Here is a 16,489-nt window from a genome sequence, read left to right as displayed (position 1 = left end):
CGTACAGTTCAAACTACAAGATTTTTCAGTTCATTGAATAATTGATAAACTCGTTATTGAACTTTACCTACTTGTTGTGTGATCCTTCTGCATTTCGCTAGTTTCGACATTCGTAACTTTGTAGATCCTTGTGATATGTTTTTGCTAAACCTCGTCTCCAAGCTCTGGTATTTATTTTGTCACATTTTGTGACTGGTGGCAACATCCATTTATTTTAGTAATTTGTCCACAAGTAATTATCGACCAGTCTTTGGCCGTTCCGTTACACTATATTGTGCAGTGAAATCATCATATGCCTCTGTCTTTGGACAACTTCTTTTCAATGTTCAACAACCGACTGAAAACAATATCATAGTTACTAGTAAGTTCATCAGCTGTCTTTTCGAAGGAACCCCAACCTTGTACCTACCATTGCAGTACTGAAGAGAAGATTGTACAGATTCAGCAGCCATTTGATCATTCAAACTGATGGTGGGATTAGAGCTGGAAACATTTTCTATTTCCCAAAATCGTTGGACCAAAAGATCCATGTCCCTTTCCCTACTGTGTTCAGTGTCAATGTTGTTGACAAAGAATGTACCTGTCCCTTGTTTCTGGATTAACATGGAGCCCTGTTACATTCCCTGCACATGTCCAACCCAAAGGTGTGAGTCTAGCCACTGGTTCTCCAGGCCTACCACAGACATCACCACGGGAGGAATGCAGTTCCAGGTAATCCATACCTATCAGTATGTCAACGATTGGCCGTGAACCTAAATTAGGAAACTGTATGTCCCTTAAATGAGACCATTTCTGTGCATATTTTTGCCAGTCAAACACTTTCATGCTGCCAGTGACTTTAGTAGTTGTCAAAGCTACTATCTGCATGTCAACTGAGCCATCAATACTTTCCAATCCAAATTCAACAGACACTGTCAAAGGTTTCTGTTTTACTGATACCCTGCAGACCAAGCTCTGATGCAACATCTTCATTGATGTATGTTTGAGTACTTGCATCGTCTAACAAGGCATTGACCACTAATCTGTTGTAACCATTCTTCAGTACAACTGGAATGGTTCTAAGTGCAGAGAAATGAGATTGCTTCTTCACCGTGGACATTGCATCTTCCCGAGGCACCTTGATTAAAAACATGAATAGATTTAGAAAATATCTGTTGACAATGAGTTAGCGGTGCACAAGCTTTGCAAATCCTCCACACGACCGAATTCTGCATGACACTTTACGAACCGAATTTCGATTTCGGTGCGAGATTTTGATTGGACTATGCATAGACTCGGTAGTCCAGTCAAAATGTAACTCCATAATACCAGCCTAGTTCGGCAAGGGTGGAAACTGGACTTTTAAAGTCAGTTAACTCTCTTGCCTCGGGAAGATGTGGACATTGTGGTTGTCTGTGTTCAGTTCTCTGTGCCACTCCCAGAGATAATACTTTTTTAATCAGTTACTCCAGCACCACTACAGTGTGTATTGTAATTGTCATGTAGCAGGCGATTATGAATAGCTTGACAACTGTCTATACCACATTTATCTGATATGGTACATAAATGTCCATGATGTTTTGTTCCAAGACATCAGAAGCAAAGATTCAGTTCCTTTGCTTTATCCCATCGTTTTGGAACATCAAGATTTTTAAATATTCTGCATTGCCAAATCTTGTAATGGGGATTTTTACAGACATGACAATGTTGTGCCTTGTTTACACCTTGTGCACCAAAGTACATACCTGATCTTTTATGTTGTCTAGATTGTGATGTCTTTGAATTCTCTGATAAGCCATGTTTAACTTCAGAGGCTACAGTATTGAATTCTGCTTCTTGAATAATCCATTCACGAAGAGTCTCAACAGATTCCTGTCTTTGTTGCTCAAAGACCCATCTACTATACTGAACTTTCATGCTTTCAGTTAACTTTTTCAGCAGCAACGAATACAAACAACCATTACCTAGCTCCTCTATCTTGTCAGCCTCTATGAGACTAACAACTGCCACATCTAGCATGTCAGCAAACTTATCTAGACCTCTGGCATTTTGTGGGCATAATGGCTTGACGTTAGAAATTTCCTCTAACTTTAAAGGGGCACTGATCTAACGCAATTCCCCGGGACTGGTTGTTGCCTTTGTTATTGTTTTTTCCCAGTGAGTGCCCGGATGTATAACAGAAATCTAGACTAGTTCGCGACCTCTGCTGTGCCATTCGTAAGCGCATTAGACACTTTTATGGATACCGGTAGTAATAAGGGCGTATGGTCACATTGATCAACAAAATGAAATACAGTTTTCGAGATAATAAGGAAATGTAGGTATCTTTGTGGGTAGCATCGGTAATTGTGAAGTTTTGATAAGTCACTTGCTTGGTAATTTTGCGATTTTCGTTTACACTATTTTGACTTGCAACACAAAGTAAATATTTCACCTGGGCATTGTCAAAATGTGTAACATATTTATTAAACGTATAAATATTCAGTTATTTTACAAAGTGACTGAAAAACATTTCCATCTGTATTATTATGATAACGAATTCCAAACATTTTGATGTTTAATGTCATCACCAAGAGACTGAAAATATTACGTTGAAAAGTACATTTCTATGTTGTTTGGCTTCTAAACCTACATAATAATCTGTTGTGATTTTTGTAGGCCCTTTTGATCGTCTTAATCAATCTGGACAGATTTTTTAGTCAAAATGACTGAAATATTTACACATTTTATAAATTGCCTGAGAGAATCACATTTTACAAATTGACGGTAATATATACACGCTTACAAAGGAAAAGGTTCAAATGAAGGAAAACAAAATGCAAATACCATAATTACAACCTACCAAATTTATGTGTATAAATTTTAGGCAGCTTCCTTGTTCGAGGAATGTATCCGTGAATATCCACACAAAGGAACAATATCCAACTCATCTGAAGCTATACAAAGAAACTTATTCGATGTCACGTGTCTCTGTAACAATAAAAAATTCTAAAAGATATATATCTTTTCGGGATATTATAACCCGTGTTCGTTTCTCAACTGATCACTTAGATTGTTTCAGGTGTTTCACATAGGTGTCAAGGCTCAAGGGTCGGCTGAGAAAGCCCACGTGACAACTATTTTCATAACGTCCACGGTTCCTAAAAAATCCATTGAGTGATAGATAACAATGATCAATCAATCAACGTATTATCAGTTAACCCTTTGAACAAAGTATGTTGTTTTCTCTTCATGCCATGATATGAGTGTATTCCCTTTGTTTTAGTAAACCTAGACATGTAAACACTCACTTTTGACATTTCCACTGTGCAAGATAACAGTGATTAATCAATCAACATATTTTCTGTTAATCCTTTGATGACTAGGAACGATCTGTTGATTTACAAAAAAAGTAAATCAACTGATCATTCATCTCTTGCTGGGCTGCCACGTGCATATTACATAACACACATTTCACCTCACTTCAAACCTGGACTTAGATTGAATAATTACCCCAGACACAATAAATGCCAAATGGGAACCTTTGTCAGGTAATCTATGTGGCGCTACCATTAATTGTACCTGTAATAAATTCATTAACTGAGCATCAAGTGAATGACGACAAATACACAGGTGTAGGGTTATACGAGAAACGTTGATGACAACAAGGGAGTAGAAATCGTATTATCGACGCAATCCGAAATCTGAAAATGCTTTCACTGCATGAATACTTTTTTAGTATTAAACTATAACCATCTGGGGTATTTCCAAATGACGACATCCGATGAGCTCCGCCGTTCTTTTTGTCTGTTTGTTTAGGCAGAAGAAATTAATTAACATGCGCCCTTTGTCGAAATCTTTATAGATCACAGTAAACCAATCAGTGTTTATGCAAAAATGCGTAAAACAAATATTGCCTCCAGCCTCCAAGTTTATTTAGCTCTCCTTGCAGACGGTAGCCCAGTCTCTGGTCACGGTCAGTTGCATTGCGTATCATCCGGGTACTCACAGGAAAAGAAACAATAACAAAGGCAACAACCAGTCCGGGGAATTGCGTTAGATCAGTGCCCCTTTAATGATATTTGTCGTCTTTTGCCTCCATATTTCCTCCCCAAAGGCTCAAGAGCAATATCATATGCCACTGCACTATGACCTCATTTGGCAACAAGCTGTGCAGGTTCACCTGATAGGTACTGCTTGAGTTGCAACAATTTATATTCATTTGTTGCTGGAGCACTGTCAACACAAGCCATAAATGCGGCATTCCACCCTTCATAGTGTTTTATATCTCCAGAGAACGTAGGTATTGAAACTCGTTTCAATTGCTTCGACAGATCCTGCCCAATACTGTTTTGATTCAACTCTCTTGTGCTATGACATCTGCGACACGAAATCCCCGGATCAAGAGTTCCATCACATTCTGGTTTGAGATGTGGAACCTGTTCATCATTCTTGGATTTTTGCTCTGTGTGCTTACCATCAGAACTGCAGCTCTGAGCACCATCACCATTGCTACCTTTTGCTCCATGAGAAGTTTGACTTTTTTCTGAATGAAATATATCAGGTATTCCCGATATCATAGACTTAGACAAACTTGAATCCAACGTGTTGCTAAGATACACTTGTGCTTTATCAATAGCTGAATCTATGTCTTCCTCAATTTCATCTATTTTAATGTTTGTTTTCTTTGCCTTATCAACTTCACCAGCTTTTTTGTAAGCCTTCAAGAGCTTTAGAATTATACAAACAGCTTTACTGTGAAGAGAACAGACTATCAATTGTTTTACGTGTTGGAAGTTCTTGTTCTTGTTCTTATTCAAGCAGCAAGTGACATCTAAATCATCATCTGTGGATTCTGTCTTTTTGGAATCCACTTTTGATGTAGAACTTTCTGACTTTCTCACGATTTTATTACCGTCCTCTGAGAATTCTGATCCCTTAATTAGAATCCACTTTTACTTCCAAACTATGAGACATTATTCTTGTTTAAACGTGGGCCTATGAAGACTAATAATATTCACAGATAATGTAATAAAATTTGATTTACAAAGAAACCGCCTGAACTATCAAAGTGAAGTAAAAGAGACAAAAGATAAACACTCAATAAGCAGAAAACCTTGCTCTGCAACCAATGTTTGTTGCGCAGTGGAGGGCGATGTTCACATGTCTACCTTTTGTCTTTTTGACTCCTCTTGAAATAATACGATTAAATGGGGAACTAAATGTGATTCTCTTCCTACGACATATGGGGAACTAAACGTGATGCTCTTCCTATGACATATGGGGAATTAAATGTGATTCTCTTCCTACGACATATGGGGAATTAAATGTGATTCTCTTCCTATGACATATGGGGAACTAAATGTGATTCTCTTCCTACGACATATGGGGAATTAAATATGATTCTCTTCCTACGACATATGGGAAACTAAATGTGATTCTCTTCCTACGACATATGGGGAACTAAACGTGATTCTCTTCCTATGACATATGGGAAATTAAATGTGATTCTCTTAATGAAAAATAAAGAAACCACGAATGACCACGAATGCAGGAATGAATAATTATCTGTAGGAGCAAGTACACACTTTACGTTTCTAAGGACCAGGAATATTGGTCCATCTAGATTCTATACAGACCACGAATATTGGTCCAACGACAACTAGTTTAGTTGAAGACCACGAATATTGGTCTGCGAGGGTAAAGTGTCTTGCCCCAATAAACGAAGAGCCTACGTCTTACCTTACCTGACCTTTATCTTCCCTACCTTATACAGACAGACAGTACTGGAACGAAGAGACAGTTTAAACAGACTACAGCCCGTGCCTAGGCTTTGACGAGTTATCCCCCTTGGCCCCCACTCCTCATATTCTTTTCTGTCTGCCTCACGGACAGACGTGTATACGGAACAGAGTTCTTCTTACCTTGTCATTGTCTTCATATTCGTCTTCAGGTGGTGTTACACCCATATATCCTTACCATACTTGATATATCCGCTCGTTTGCGGTTTACAGCTTGTAATTCGATGGCTGCATAACTTTGCGCGTTTCGCGACTTGGTCGCCATTTTAACTTTCATGCATCTCATGTTTACGAGGTAGCGCGTTAATGTACCTTTTGCTATAAATTTCTTACACTATTTGTGAATCTCTCATTTATTTTGTTGATTATAACTTTCTATTGACATAGTTCCTATTAATTAGGCGTATTATGTTTTTGAATTGCTCCCAGTCGTGCTTCACACTGTGTTATAATATAAAGCTTGTGTGTTCACATATTGTCCAATCACATGTTTTGCTTCATCTGTGATTCTGCTCGTTACACTTATGCGCTGTTTACATTTTTTTGCAGAATGTATTCTGTGCGTTGTGCTTTATGTAAAAGGACCAAGTCGGGAAAAGACTCTCATCAGCTTTGCCCCTACTGCAAGCCATCTTCCCGAGGCAAGTGAGTGAACTGACTATAAAAGTCCAGTTTCCACCCTTGCCGAACTAGGCTGGTATTATGGAGTTACATTGTGGCTGGACTAACGAGTCTATGCATAGTCCAATCAAAATCGCGCTCCAAAATCGAAATCTGGTTCGTAAAGTGTCATGCATATTTCGGTCAACTGCAGCATTTACAAAGCATTTGCACCGCTAATTCGTTGTCAACAGATATTTTCTAAATCTATTCATGTTTTTAATCAAAGTGCTCAAGTGATTTGATGCACTTCACGATGTAAGACTCGTTTTATCACAATAAAACTTTTAAAGTCAGTTAACTCTCTTGCCTCGGGAAGGTGACTGCAAGCCTCATCATCACTGCTCTGATTGCACACTCAATTACAGACTTTAATTCTTACAGAAAGGCGCTTCTTTGTCGCCAGAAACAACTTGCTTTTAGGAGGAAGATGCCTGATACTTCGCCACCACCATCCTCTCCCTCTCTGTCGAATCCAGCCCCTCCGACTTCGGATTCGACTATGCCAACGATGGTTCCTTTGGGTGCTCCTCCCAAATCTACGCCATCTGCGCCGCTTGATTTTATGAATCCTTCAGCGATTCGTGCCTTTTGGGAGCAACTACTTCAGCATTGCCCAGACGACCTACTTTGCCCGTCTGCTCGGATCTTGCCAGCTCCCGCCAGCCACCAAGTCGACGTTCCCGCCCCTCATCAGATACTTCGTCCTGCCGTTCTTCTGGTCTCTGTTGCTGATCTCCTGACGACTCCACTGCTAACACCATTAAAGTCACTAGCCGTCGCTGAATCTTTGTCAGCTTTTGCCAGGCCGCCGCCAGCTTTCGCCAGGCTGTTGCCATCGCGCGCTGGATCGCCAGCTTTTGCCAAATCTTTGTCAGCTATCGCCAGACCGTCGCCAGCGTTCGCCTGACCTTCCCACGCTCCAAAGGTCGCCAGGACGCTTTTTCATCTCGCCAAACATCGCCTACTCAACGTGCTCCTGGCGTCCTGGCACTGGGCGCTAGACGTCTGGACTCCTCCCTTAACGTCACCTCGCCACCCTTCGGATGATGAGCAGCCTTTTATGCCAGACTATAATGAAACATCATTGGACAAGTCTCTCACTCCTGCCGATATGCCTGTTTGGCTTGCAGATCATCACCCTTGTTCTTTGCCTGGGCAAGGCGCTGATGTGGCCAGGTCATAAGACACTGCTTTTACGGCACTGCCTGTCCAGCCATCGATTCAAGTTCCGAGATTTCGGAAGGAACACTATCCTTTTCACTCCATGGATCCTGCCATCCATCACTTACATCCGTTCCTGGAGTGGTGACTAGTTCCATCGAACGTCTTGAGTGGTTCCTCAATGACAAGCTTCGAGGCCCACCTTCTCCAGGAAACCGCTTCTGGTCTTTAGACTCCTTCTGAACGTGCGTGGCACATCAACAATCTGTAGTTGGAGGCGGTCATTCGGGTGATTCGTCATTGGCGTGAGATCCCCTGCAACAGCTGTCTCATGGTTGCATCGGACAACTCCACGGTGGTGTATTACTCCCTGTCAAGACCCGATCGTCCGTCCCCTACAGAGTGGATGCTCCACCCAGAAGCCTTCCGGTACTTGTGCGATCGCCTGGGGACTCCCTACTTGGATCTCTTCGCAACGGTGTGCAACCACCAATTGCTGGTGTACGTGTCTCCTGTCCAGGACCCAGCTGCTTGGGAGGTAGCCGGCCTCGCTCTGTCCTGGGTCGGACGAACTGCGTTCTCTCCCCCAGGTCATTCAGAAGGCGGCCCAGACCTGTCCTCTGGATCTGCTTTTGGTCGCGCCTTACTGATCTCAATGTTGTTTTGCAGGATTTATGCCAGGCTTCACTTACGTCTGCCTCGTTTGAAGATCTCACCAAGAAAGACTTGCTTTCTCCTGGCCCTTGCGACAGCTGCCAGGGTGGGCGAGCTTCATGAATTTGATGTGACCCGTGTCTGGTTCGACCAGTGTCCTCACGGTTTGCTTCACCTTGGCCTTTGTTGGGACTTTATCGCCAAAAACCGATTGCCGGGCCAACCCGGTTAGCAGTTTCACGTCCTGTCTCTTTTTGGAGATCGTCGGCTGATGATAACCTGGAGCTCGCCCTCTACCCAGTTCGGGCCCTCTGACGTTAGGTGTCTCAGCAGCATCGCAAGCAGTGCAAGAGGCTGTTCATCCTTAGGGCTTATCTTCATGTTGACTTACCACCACCAACAGCCTCCAATCCACATGAGATGCATGCCCTGTCTTCTTTGCTGGCTTTCCATGCTAAAGTCTCCGTCTGATCAATCATGGAGGGGTGGGTCTGGTCATTTACTACTGTCTTCGCCAGCCATTATCTTCGCAACATTTTGGTGGAGGGTACACATATCGAGGGTACACATAGCTTTGGTCCACTTGTCCTGGCCCAGCAGCTAACCAATCCCCGACGATTCCGATTCCGAGGAGCATGGCTGTTTGCAGCCCCACTGGCCCTGCTGACGCCTATTACCAAAGTAGGACCATCCCTTGTGCTGTTCCTCTTGGGTTGCTAGGTACTGTTATGTTGGTACCTAGTAAAGTTTTGGTCCCGTTTTTTCCCCCTCTTTTTGAGTCGGACACGGAATACCTTGCTTTTACCCTCTGTCAAGCATTGTTCTCTCTACCTTCAGATCACCATTCTGTTCCGAAAGGGCTTGACCTGCATCTTATCCCCTTGCCTGCCGTTCCAGGAGCCACGCTTTGCTGTCGCCTGCTGGGTTTCCTTCCGGACGGTTTTGGTTGTGCTTCTTCAGTGTGCCTGGCGCTTCTCACGGTAACCCTGCCTTCCATCAGTCAAATAAAGCACTGTGTAGCTTCAGGTAAGGTAAAACATGAGCATTTCTGACTATATGCGATGTTTTCATACTAACCTGACGATACACCTATAGGCCCACCCGGACTCCGTCCTCCTCCTTCGCCTTACCGTTGGCGCCGTTGTGTACTCTACGTCTGATGTCATCCAGTGAAGAGGGGATAACTTGTGGATGCCTTGGCACGGGCAGTAGTCTGTTTAAACTGTCTCTTCGTTCCAGTACTGTTTGTTTATATAAGGTAGGGAATCTGAAGCACTGTGTAGCGTCAGGTAAGTATAAAAACATTGCATTTAATCAAAAATGCTCATACTGTGAATATGGTTAACTATAGGAGCAAGTACACACATTACATTTCTAATGACCACAAATATTGGTCTATGACAACGAATGTAAATTGTGTCATGCTCGAACAAACGAAAAACCTTCACTGATGATTTCAATGCATCACGTGTCAGAATTCATTTTCTGCAGGTGAAACAAATGCCAGGATCTGATTTCTGCGAAGCATGTGGCGTTTATACTAAATGTTCATGTTACATAAAATGAAAAAATGTTTGTTTTGTTTTTATAATTTTCTCTCTTCATCAAAGGTGTCACCCTGACCAGACCTTTGTAGCATACCTGTGGGATGGACTGACTCATGGTTGCAACAGTGCCCAATTTTATCTGGGAGTGCAAAAACAATCTGAGCGCCCAGAAAGAACCCGATATCGTAACAAACCTTGTACGTCAAGAATTAGAACGGGGCTACATTATTGGACCCTTTTCAGCCCCACTTTACCATGTGTTTCGGGTCAGCCCCCTGGGCATCGCAGAAGGACAATACAGCCATAAAAAACGACTGATTCTGGACCTTTCAGCCCCACATGACAACGATGACATCATTAGCATTAATTGTATGATAGATAAGGAAATGTGCGTGACAATCGATGATGCCATACGGGAACTGAACAGAGTAGGCAAAGGCGCGAGTATGTGTACGGTGGATATAAAAGACGCTTTCAAGCAAATTCCTGAACACCCAGATTTTTGGTCCCTGTTTGGATTTAGATGGGACAATCAGTATTACAAGCGCCTAGTGTTCGGATGTCGATCTAGCCCTCGTATCTTTTATTGCATATCACAAGCTATTGTTTGGATCCTCACAAACAATTACAAGGTCCATTTCGTTCTACACTTGCTGGATGACTTTCTCACCACTGATGAACCCAACTACCAAGCTTCTATTACCTAGAACACCTTAACAGTTGATAAGGGTTTGGCAAGACACCTAGACACCCTATGGGATGCTGCAGTGGGGGCCAGAACCAAGACAATCTATGCTTCTGGCTTTCAGTCACACGTTGTCTTTCTCCTGAGATATAGCCTTTACTCTACATGCTCAAGACTTACACAGACAGCACAAGGTCTGCCACCAGTAAATTCTGCACTTCTACAACAATATGTGGCCTAATGTTTTGAAGAGGCAAAACCACAGTATGTAACTGTCAAGTTCTGTCTTGCGGGTATCCGGTTTACCTATCTGAAGGCAGGTGTGCATACAGTGTTCCATTTAGTGTCCACTGGTGGTCTATATCAGCTATGAACTCTACTTCATGGATACAAGAAGCTACAAGAGCAGGGTGTGCCTAAATGTTTACCCATAACCTACTATGTTCTGAAGAAGATTGTGTGTACACTATGAAAAGGGGTGCTCAGACCTCTCAATGATCTGGTAATGGAGGTCATGTGCACCACTGCCTTCTTTGGTTTTCTACAATGTGCAGAGTTCACATGTTCTCGTGACTTTGATGCTAGTACCATTTTAAGCCTATCTGATGTCACCATAGACCATAATACAGGAAAGTGTACTCTCGTGCTCAAAGCTTCAAAGACAGACATTTTTAGACAGGGTATGGTCATTCCCTTGTTTGCCAACCACACTACAAATGCCCTTTTGCCAGTCTGAACTGCTTGAAACAAGTAAAATTATTGCATGGTGCCAGGGACAGTGACCCTCTGTTTGTTGACTGTGTTGGGAAAGCCAAGTGTTCCTGTAGTGGCTTAATATGACCATGAAACATGCACGCCTTATCGCAGCTAAATACTCTTATCACTCTTTTTGCATTGGGACAGCGACTTCCACTGCTACTGTTCGTATGGAAGATCACCTCATAAAGACACTGGGCAGTCAGACTGTTTTACACGCTATATTCGGACCCCAGAGGATGTTATTAAGAATGCTCAGTTGTCTTTAATTACTTGTCCATAAATACCTAGTTACGGGGACATCTCCGACCAGATACTTTGAATCGGTTGTTTTGGTCTATTCCTTTGTACGATGTTGATGTATCTTGTGATACCTCTGTATATTGTTGCACACCATGTACTTTCCTTACCACACCTAGCACAACTTGGGGGCACTCGCTCTTGTAAGGTGGTACCCATCCAATCACTTGCTTTGGGCTATTTCCACTAATCTTAAAGTGTCCTTTTCTCCCCCAAGTCCACACCAGAGCTCAGGTCGCAGCCCCGGTCCACAGACCACCGTCCAAGGCGCCCCAGCGGCTCCAGGACCAGTACCTAGCTCTTGGTCATTCCTCGTCTGTGATGAGGATCAGTCAGCTCCCATGTTCGTGTCAAAACCATTATGATGTATGTGTTTTTTATCATGTGTATTAAATATTTTGAACTTTATCTCATTGCTTGTTGTGTTTGCACAAGTTCTTCAATTATTTGAAGTATTACTGACGGCAAAGGTGGTCCAGTTGCCTAAGACGCCACAATTCACTGTACAGAGTTGCATTCTTTGGGGATGCCAGCAAACTCTCATTGTGGTCCTCACTGATTATGTTTCCAACTTTGTCAGCACCGTGGTAAAACATCTGACACCTGCATCCCCTGGGGCCTGAACCTCGAACATAAATGTTCCTCAACATAAACAGATTGAACTGATATTTGTTCTCTTCTATCAGGCCAATGATCTGCGTACCAAGTACATGTTGAAGGCTGAAAACAAGGTGGTAACTGCCCAAGAGGCGCTGGGAACAGCACAGTGCAGTGTGAAGGACACCAGTGATGAGGTCAGTTGGTGGGTGATGGGGAACACCAGTGAGAGTATGGAGAGAAATTCTATACGTTCCAAAGTAGGGGATAGTAATAAATACCTACAATAGACTGTTTACATTCTCAGTGCTTTATGTGTTTGATCAAATATGAGCTCTACCACCACAGCTGCAATTGGTTTTCTCAACCACTTGCTAATGATGTGAATGATGATAAAAATCTGTATCAACTTTTGTGTCACTTTTGTATAATTTTGGTCAAGGTCACAAGAGGTCAAAGTATGAAATATAATTCAAATCCCCCCCCCCCCCCCCCCCCCTAAAACAAATCAGATTAATTAATGATTTATCACTTACAAAAGAGCCTCTATAATTAACTTAATACCTGTCACATGTTATGGTTGTGTCAAATGTGAAGGTCACTTTGAAAGTCATTCACTCATGAAACAGTTTCATTCAGAAAGTATTGGCAGTGTGATCTGGTTTTCAACAAGTAATGTTCTTGCATGTGATCGGCTGACATATAAGGTCAAGGTCACTGATTGTGAAGTTGACTTTAGAAGTTAACAAATCTTCTTTGGTCAATGGTTTGTTTGAGCTTATTTAATCTGGCATATTTGTTTTCTTGTCCTGCAGTCATAAACTGTTACATTTTATCATTTGTATATCTCACATCATCCAATTTCTGTCTCTTCTGAAACTACAACTGAATGTTTTGATGAAAACTCCCAGAAATGGTGTCTTTTTAAGGTTTGAGGATTACACCATGCATTCACTTATTATTTGAGACATAGCAGAGGTCTGGAACTGGTGGTGTGTATTTCAGTAAGTGTTTGAGACACAGCAGAAGTCTGGAACTGGTGGTGTGTATTTCAGTAAGTGTTTGAGACACAGCAGAAGTCTGGAACTGGTGGTGTGTGTTTCAGTAAGTGTTTGAGACATAGCAGAGGTCTGGAACTGGTGGTGTGTGTTTTAGTAAGTGTTTGAGACACAGCAGAAGTCTGGAACTGGTGGTGTGTGTTTCAGTAAGTGTTTGAGACATAGCAGAGGTCTGGAACTGGTGGTGTGTATTTCAGTAAGTGTTTGAGACACAGCAGAAGTCTGGAACTGGTGGTGTGTATTTCAGTAAGTGTTTGAGACACAGCAGAGGTCTGGAACTGGTGGTGTGTATTTCAGTAAGTGTTTGAGACATAGCAGAGGTCTGGAACTGGTGGTGTGTATTTCAGTAAGTGTTTGAGACACAGTAGAAGTCTGGAACTGGTGGTGTGTGTTTCAGTAAGTGTTTGAGACATAGCAGAGGTCTGGAACTGGTGGTGTGTATTTCAGTAAGTGTTTGAGACCTGGAACTGGTGGTGTGTATTTCAGTAAATGTTTGAGGTGAGGTGAAATGGGGTTTAATGTCGCGTCCAAGATTATTGCACTTTTATAGCGACATGCATGTACGTGTGTGTGTTTGTGTGGCTGCTTGTACTAGTCCGGACTGATGCCGATTTATAGTGCTAGCTCACTGAGATACCTTGCCTGCAGTTTAACATGAATACCCCACTCAGACACAGTATACTGACTCCGAGCCGACCAGTCCTTGGTCAAGAATGGCACTTAGACTGGAAGCAGGAATCCTTTAAATTGCTTGGTATCAATTTTTCTCTGGATTTGGAAGAAATGATTGAAATGAATTATGAAAGTAAGCTTAGACAATGCGAAACATTAATGGCAATATGGTCAGGACGTAGTTTAAGCCCAATTGGTAAAAATACAGTTCTTAAATCGCTGATACTACCAAAACTCAATCATCTATTCTCAGCACTTTCGAATCCGCCAGATGCCGTTATTGATAGGTTCCCAAAAAAATGTTTTAGTTTCATTTGGGGTAACAAACCAGACCAAATAAAAAGATCTCAAATTATATGTGATAAAGAAGATGGTGGCATAAAATATCCTAAAATAAGAGATGATTTATTCTCAGAAACTAACTATGATAAGACGCGCCTTTGCCTCGAAGTCAAAATGGCGGAACCTTTTCTTTCTAAATACCCCACTTATCACTAAACACAACGTATATGAAATAATGAGTAAAGATCATAAGACACATATCCTTTCCTGTATAAACAACCCATTCTATAGAGATCTTGTACAGTGTTGGTGGATGTTCGTAGAGGGATTGAACAAAAATGTTTCACTGAACAAAGACATTATTTCTCAATCAGTTTGGTTAAACAATAACATCCGGGTGGGGCACAAAACTATTTTCATGAGAAAATTGTACGACAAGGGAATAAAATTTGTTAATGATTTCATCGATGACCAAGGGCAATTTTATACACACACAGATTTTTATAGGATATATTCTGCTGATGTTAACTTCTTAGATTATTTAAGCATCAGAGAATCAATCAAGAAATACTGTCGGGAACATAATATTGTGAATATGAACAAAATTGCCTATCCATTGGAACCGTTTCAATTATCTCACCTGTTAAAAATTCAAAAAGGATCCCAACATCTCTATCAGATATTGATAACAAACCATAAGGATGGAAATCAACATTTCGCGAAATGGGAACACATATTTGGTCATGACATAGATGAAAGACAACGTGCTAGCTATAACCTAGTGCCTTTCAAATGCACCAAAGCCACCAAATTCCAATGGTTTCAGTATCAAATCTTACAATACATTTTACCCACAAATTCTCGTCTTTATAAAATGGGATACGTGGATAGTGATTTGTGCAGTTACTGTTCTAAGGAGAAAGAGTCTGTGTTTCACTTATTTTGGGAATGCTCCTGTGTTCACCCTCTTTGGAACAAATTGAAAGCCTGGCTTTCTTTGCATGCTCAGATAAATACAAATATATCTGAGGAAATAGTTTTCCTGGGTTGCACCCAAAGAAACAATTCTCCTCTCAACATAATGATAATTATATTAAAATATTATATATTTAATAAAAGAATACAACATAAAAAGCCAGATTTCAAAGACATCCAACGGGAGCTTTCCGACTGTTACAACTGAACTAAATATGCAGCAACTTTGAATTCGAATGTTAACAAGTTTAATAAGTTTTGGTCAAAATGGTAGAAAATGTAGTGACAAGTCTAATACATGTATGTATGCGCAACTTATGCAACAAAAATAATAAATTATAAAAAGAAAAAGAAAAGAAGCCTGGAACTGCAGGTGTTTGTTTCAGTGAAGGTGAGAGGCATAGCAGAAGTCTGGAACTGCAGGTGTGTGTTTCAGTGAAGGTGAGAGGCATAGCAGAAGTCTGGAACTGCAGGTGTTTGTTTCAGTGAAGGTGAGAGGCATAGCAGAAGCCTGGAACTGCAGGTGTTTGTTTCAGTGAAGGTGAGAGGCATAGCAGAAGTCTGGAACTGCAGGTGTGTGTTTCAGTAAGTGTTTTAGGCATAACATGATATACTTGTTTCAGTATGGACGTGAGGGAGAGTGGTGGGCTCAACTGCTGGAATTAATGGTACAGCGGGAACTAGGTGGAGACTTGGTACTGAAAGTTAGAGATGACATTGAAGGTCATGCAAACCCTGGTGTGGGAATATCAATGGCCTCAAGGTAAGTAACTGGCTGAAGCCCAACCTGCATATACTATCTGTAGAAAATGGTGCCTTCTGTCTACATCTGTCTACATTTTCAGAGCAGAATTTGACGTTTATCAACCATGTTAGGATAAGGTTGAAATGTTTGAAAATCAGCAGGCCTCTAAACCTATTGTCAGAGAGCAGCCAAATGCTGCCTTTAGCTGTTTTGACTTTTATAAAAATGTGCTTAGCTTCCCTGAGCTTAAAGTTCATGTGTGTGTGTGTCATAACCCATTGTCCATCAATCATAAACTTTTTTTCCTGAAACCTAAAGGCCTAAAATTCTTGTAAATACCAAACTGACATTGTCAGTGGCTGCTGTGGTAGGTACACTACTTCCTAGAACTTCATTCCCCTTAAACGCATGGGCAACGCGTTACGCAACCCGTGTGCACCCCGTGTGCACCCCGTTGGTCACTCGTGTGGAACCCATTCCGCCACGCCTGTGATACCTGTGTGCACTGCGTTGAACACGGGTGTGCACCCCGTTTGTCACTCGTGTGCAATGCATGTCACACTCATTAGAGGGGGAACAAACTTTTGACCAAAGGAGGACCCATGTTTAGCTGAACCTGGAGGTGATAACAAGGA

The 16,489-nt window shown here is 41.8% G+C and overlaps 1 protein-coding gene across 4 annotated transcripts in view; it reads left to right on the top strand.

Annotated features, from left to right (window-relative positions):
- The window catches only part of LOC139473774 (E3 ubiquitin-protein ligase SHPRH-like), a 361,380-nt gene that overhangs the window by 212,055 nt on the left and 132,836 nt on the right, over nt 1-16,489 (top strand). For all 4 annotated transcript variants that reach the window (XM_071256526.1, XM_071256527.1, XM_071256528.1 and 1 more), the window contains exons 19-20: nt 12,212-12,319; nt 15,733-15,872. In XM_071256526.1, coding sequence (XP_071112627.1) covers nt 12,212-12,319; nt 15,733-15,872 — 248 coding nt within the window. The remainder of the gene's footprint in view (nt 1-12,211; nt 12,320-15,732; nt 15,873-16,489) is intronic.

This window comes from Haliotis cracherodii, unplaced genomic scaffold, assembly GCF_022045235.1.
Source record: "Haliotis cracherodii isolate W230 unplaced genomic scaffold, xgHalCrac1.p SCAF_3, whole genome shotgun sequence".
Taxonomy (NCBI): Eukaryota; Metazoa; Mollusca; class Gastropoda; order Lepetellida; family Haliotidae; genus Haliotis; species Haliotis cracherodii.
This window is presented reverse-complemented; position numbering and strand designations above follow the sequence as displayed.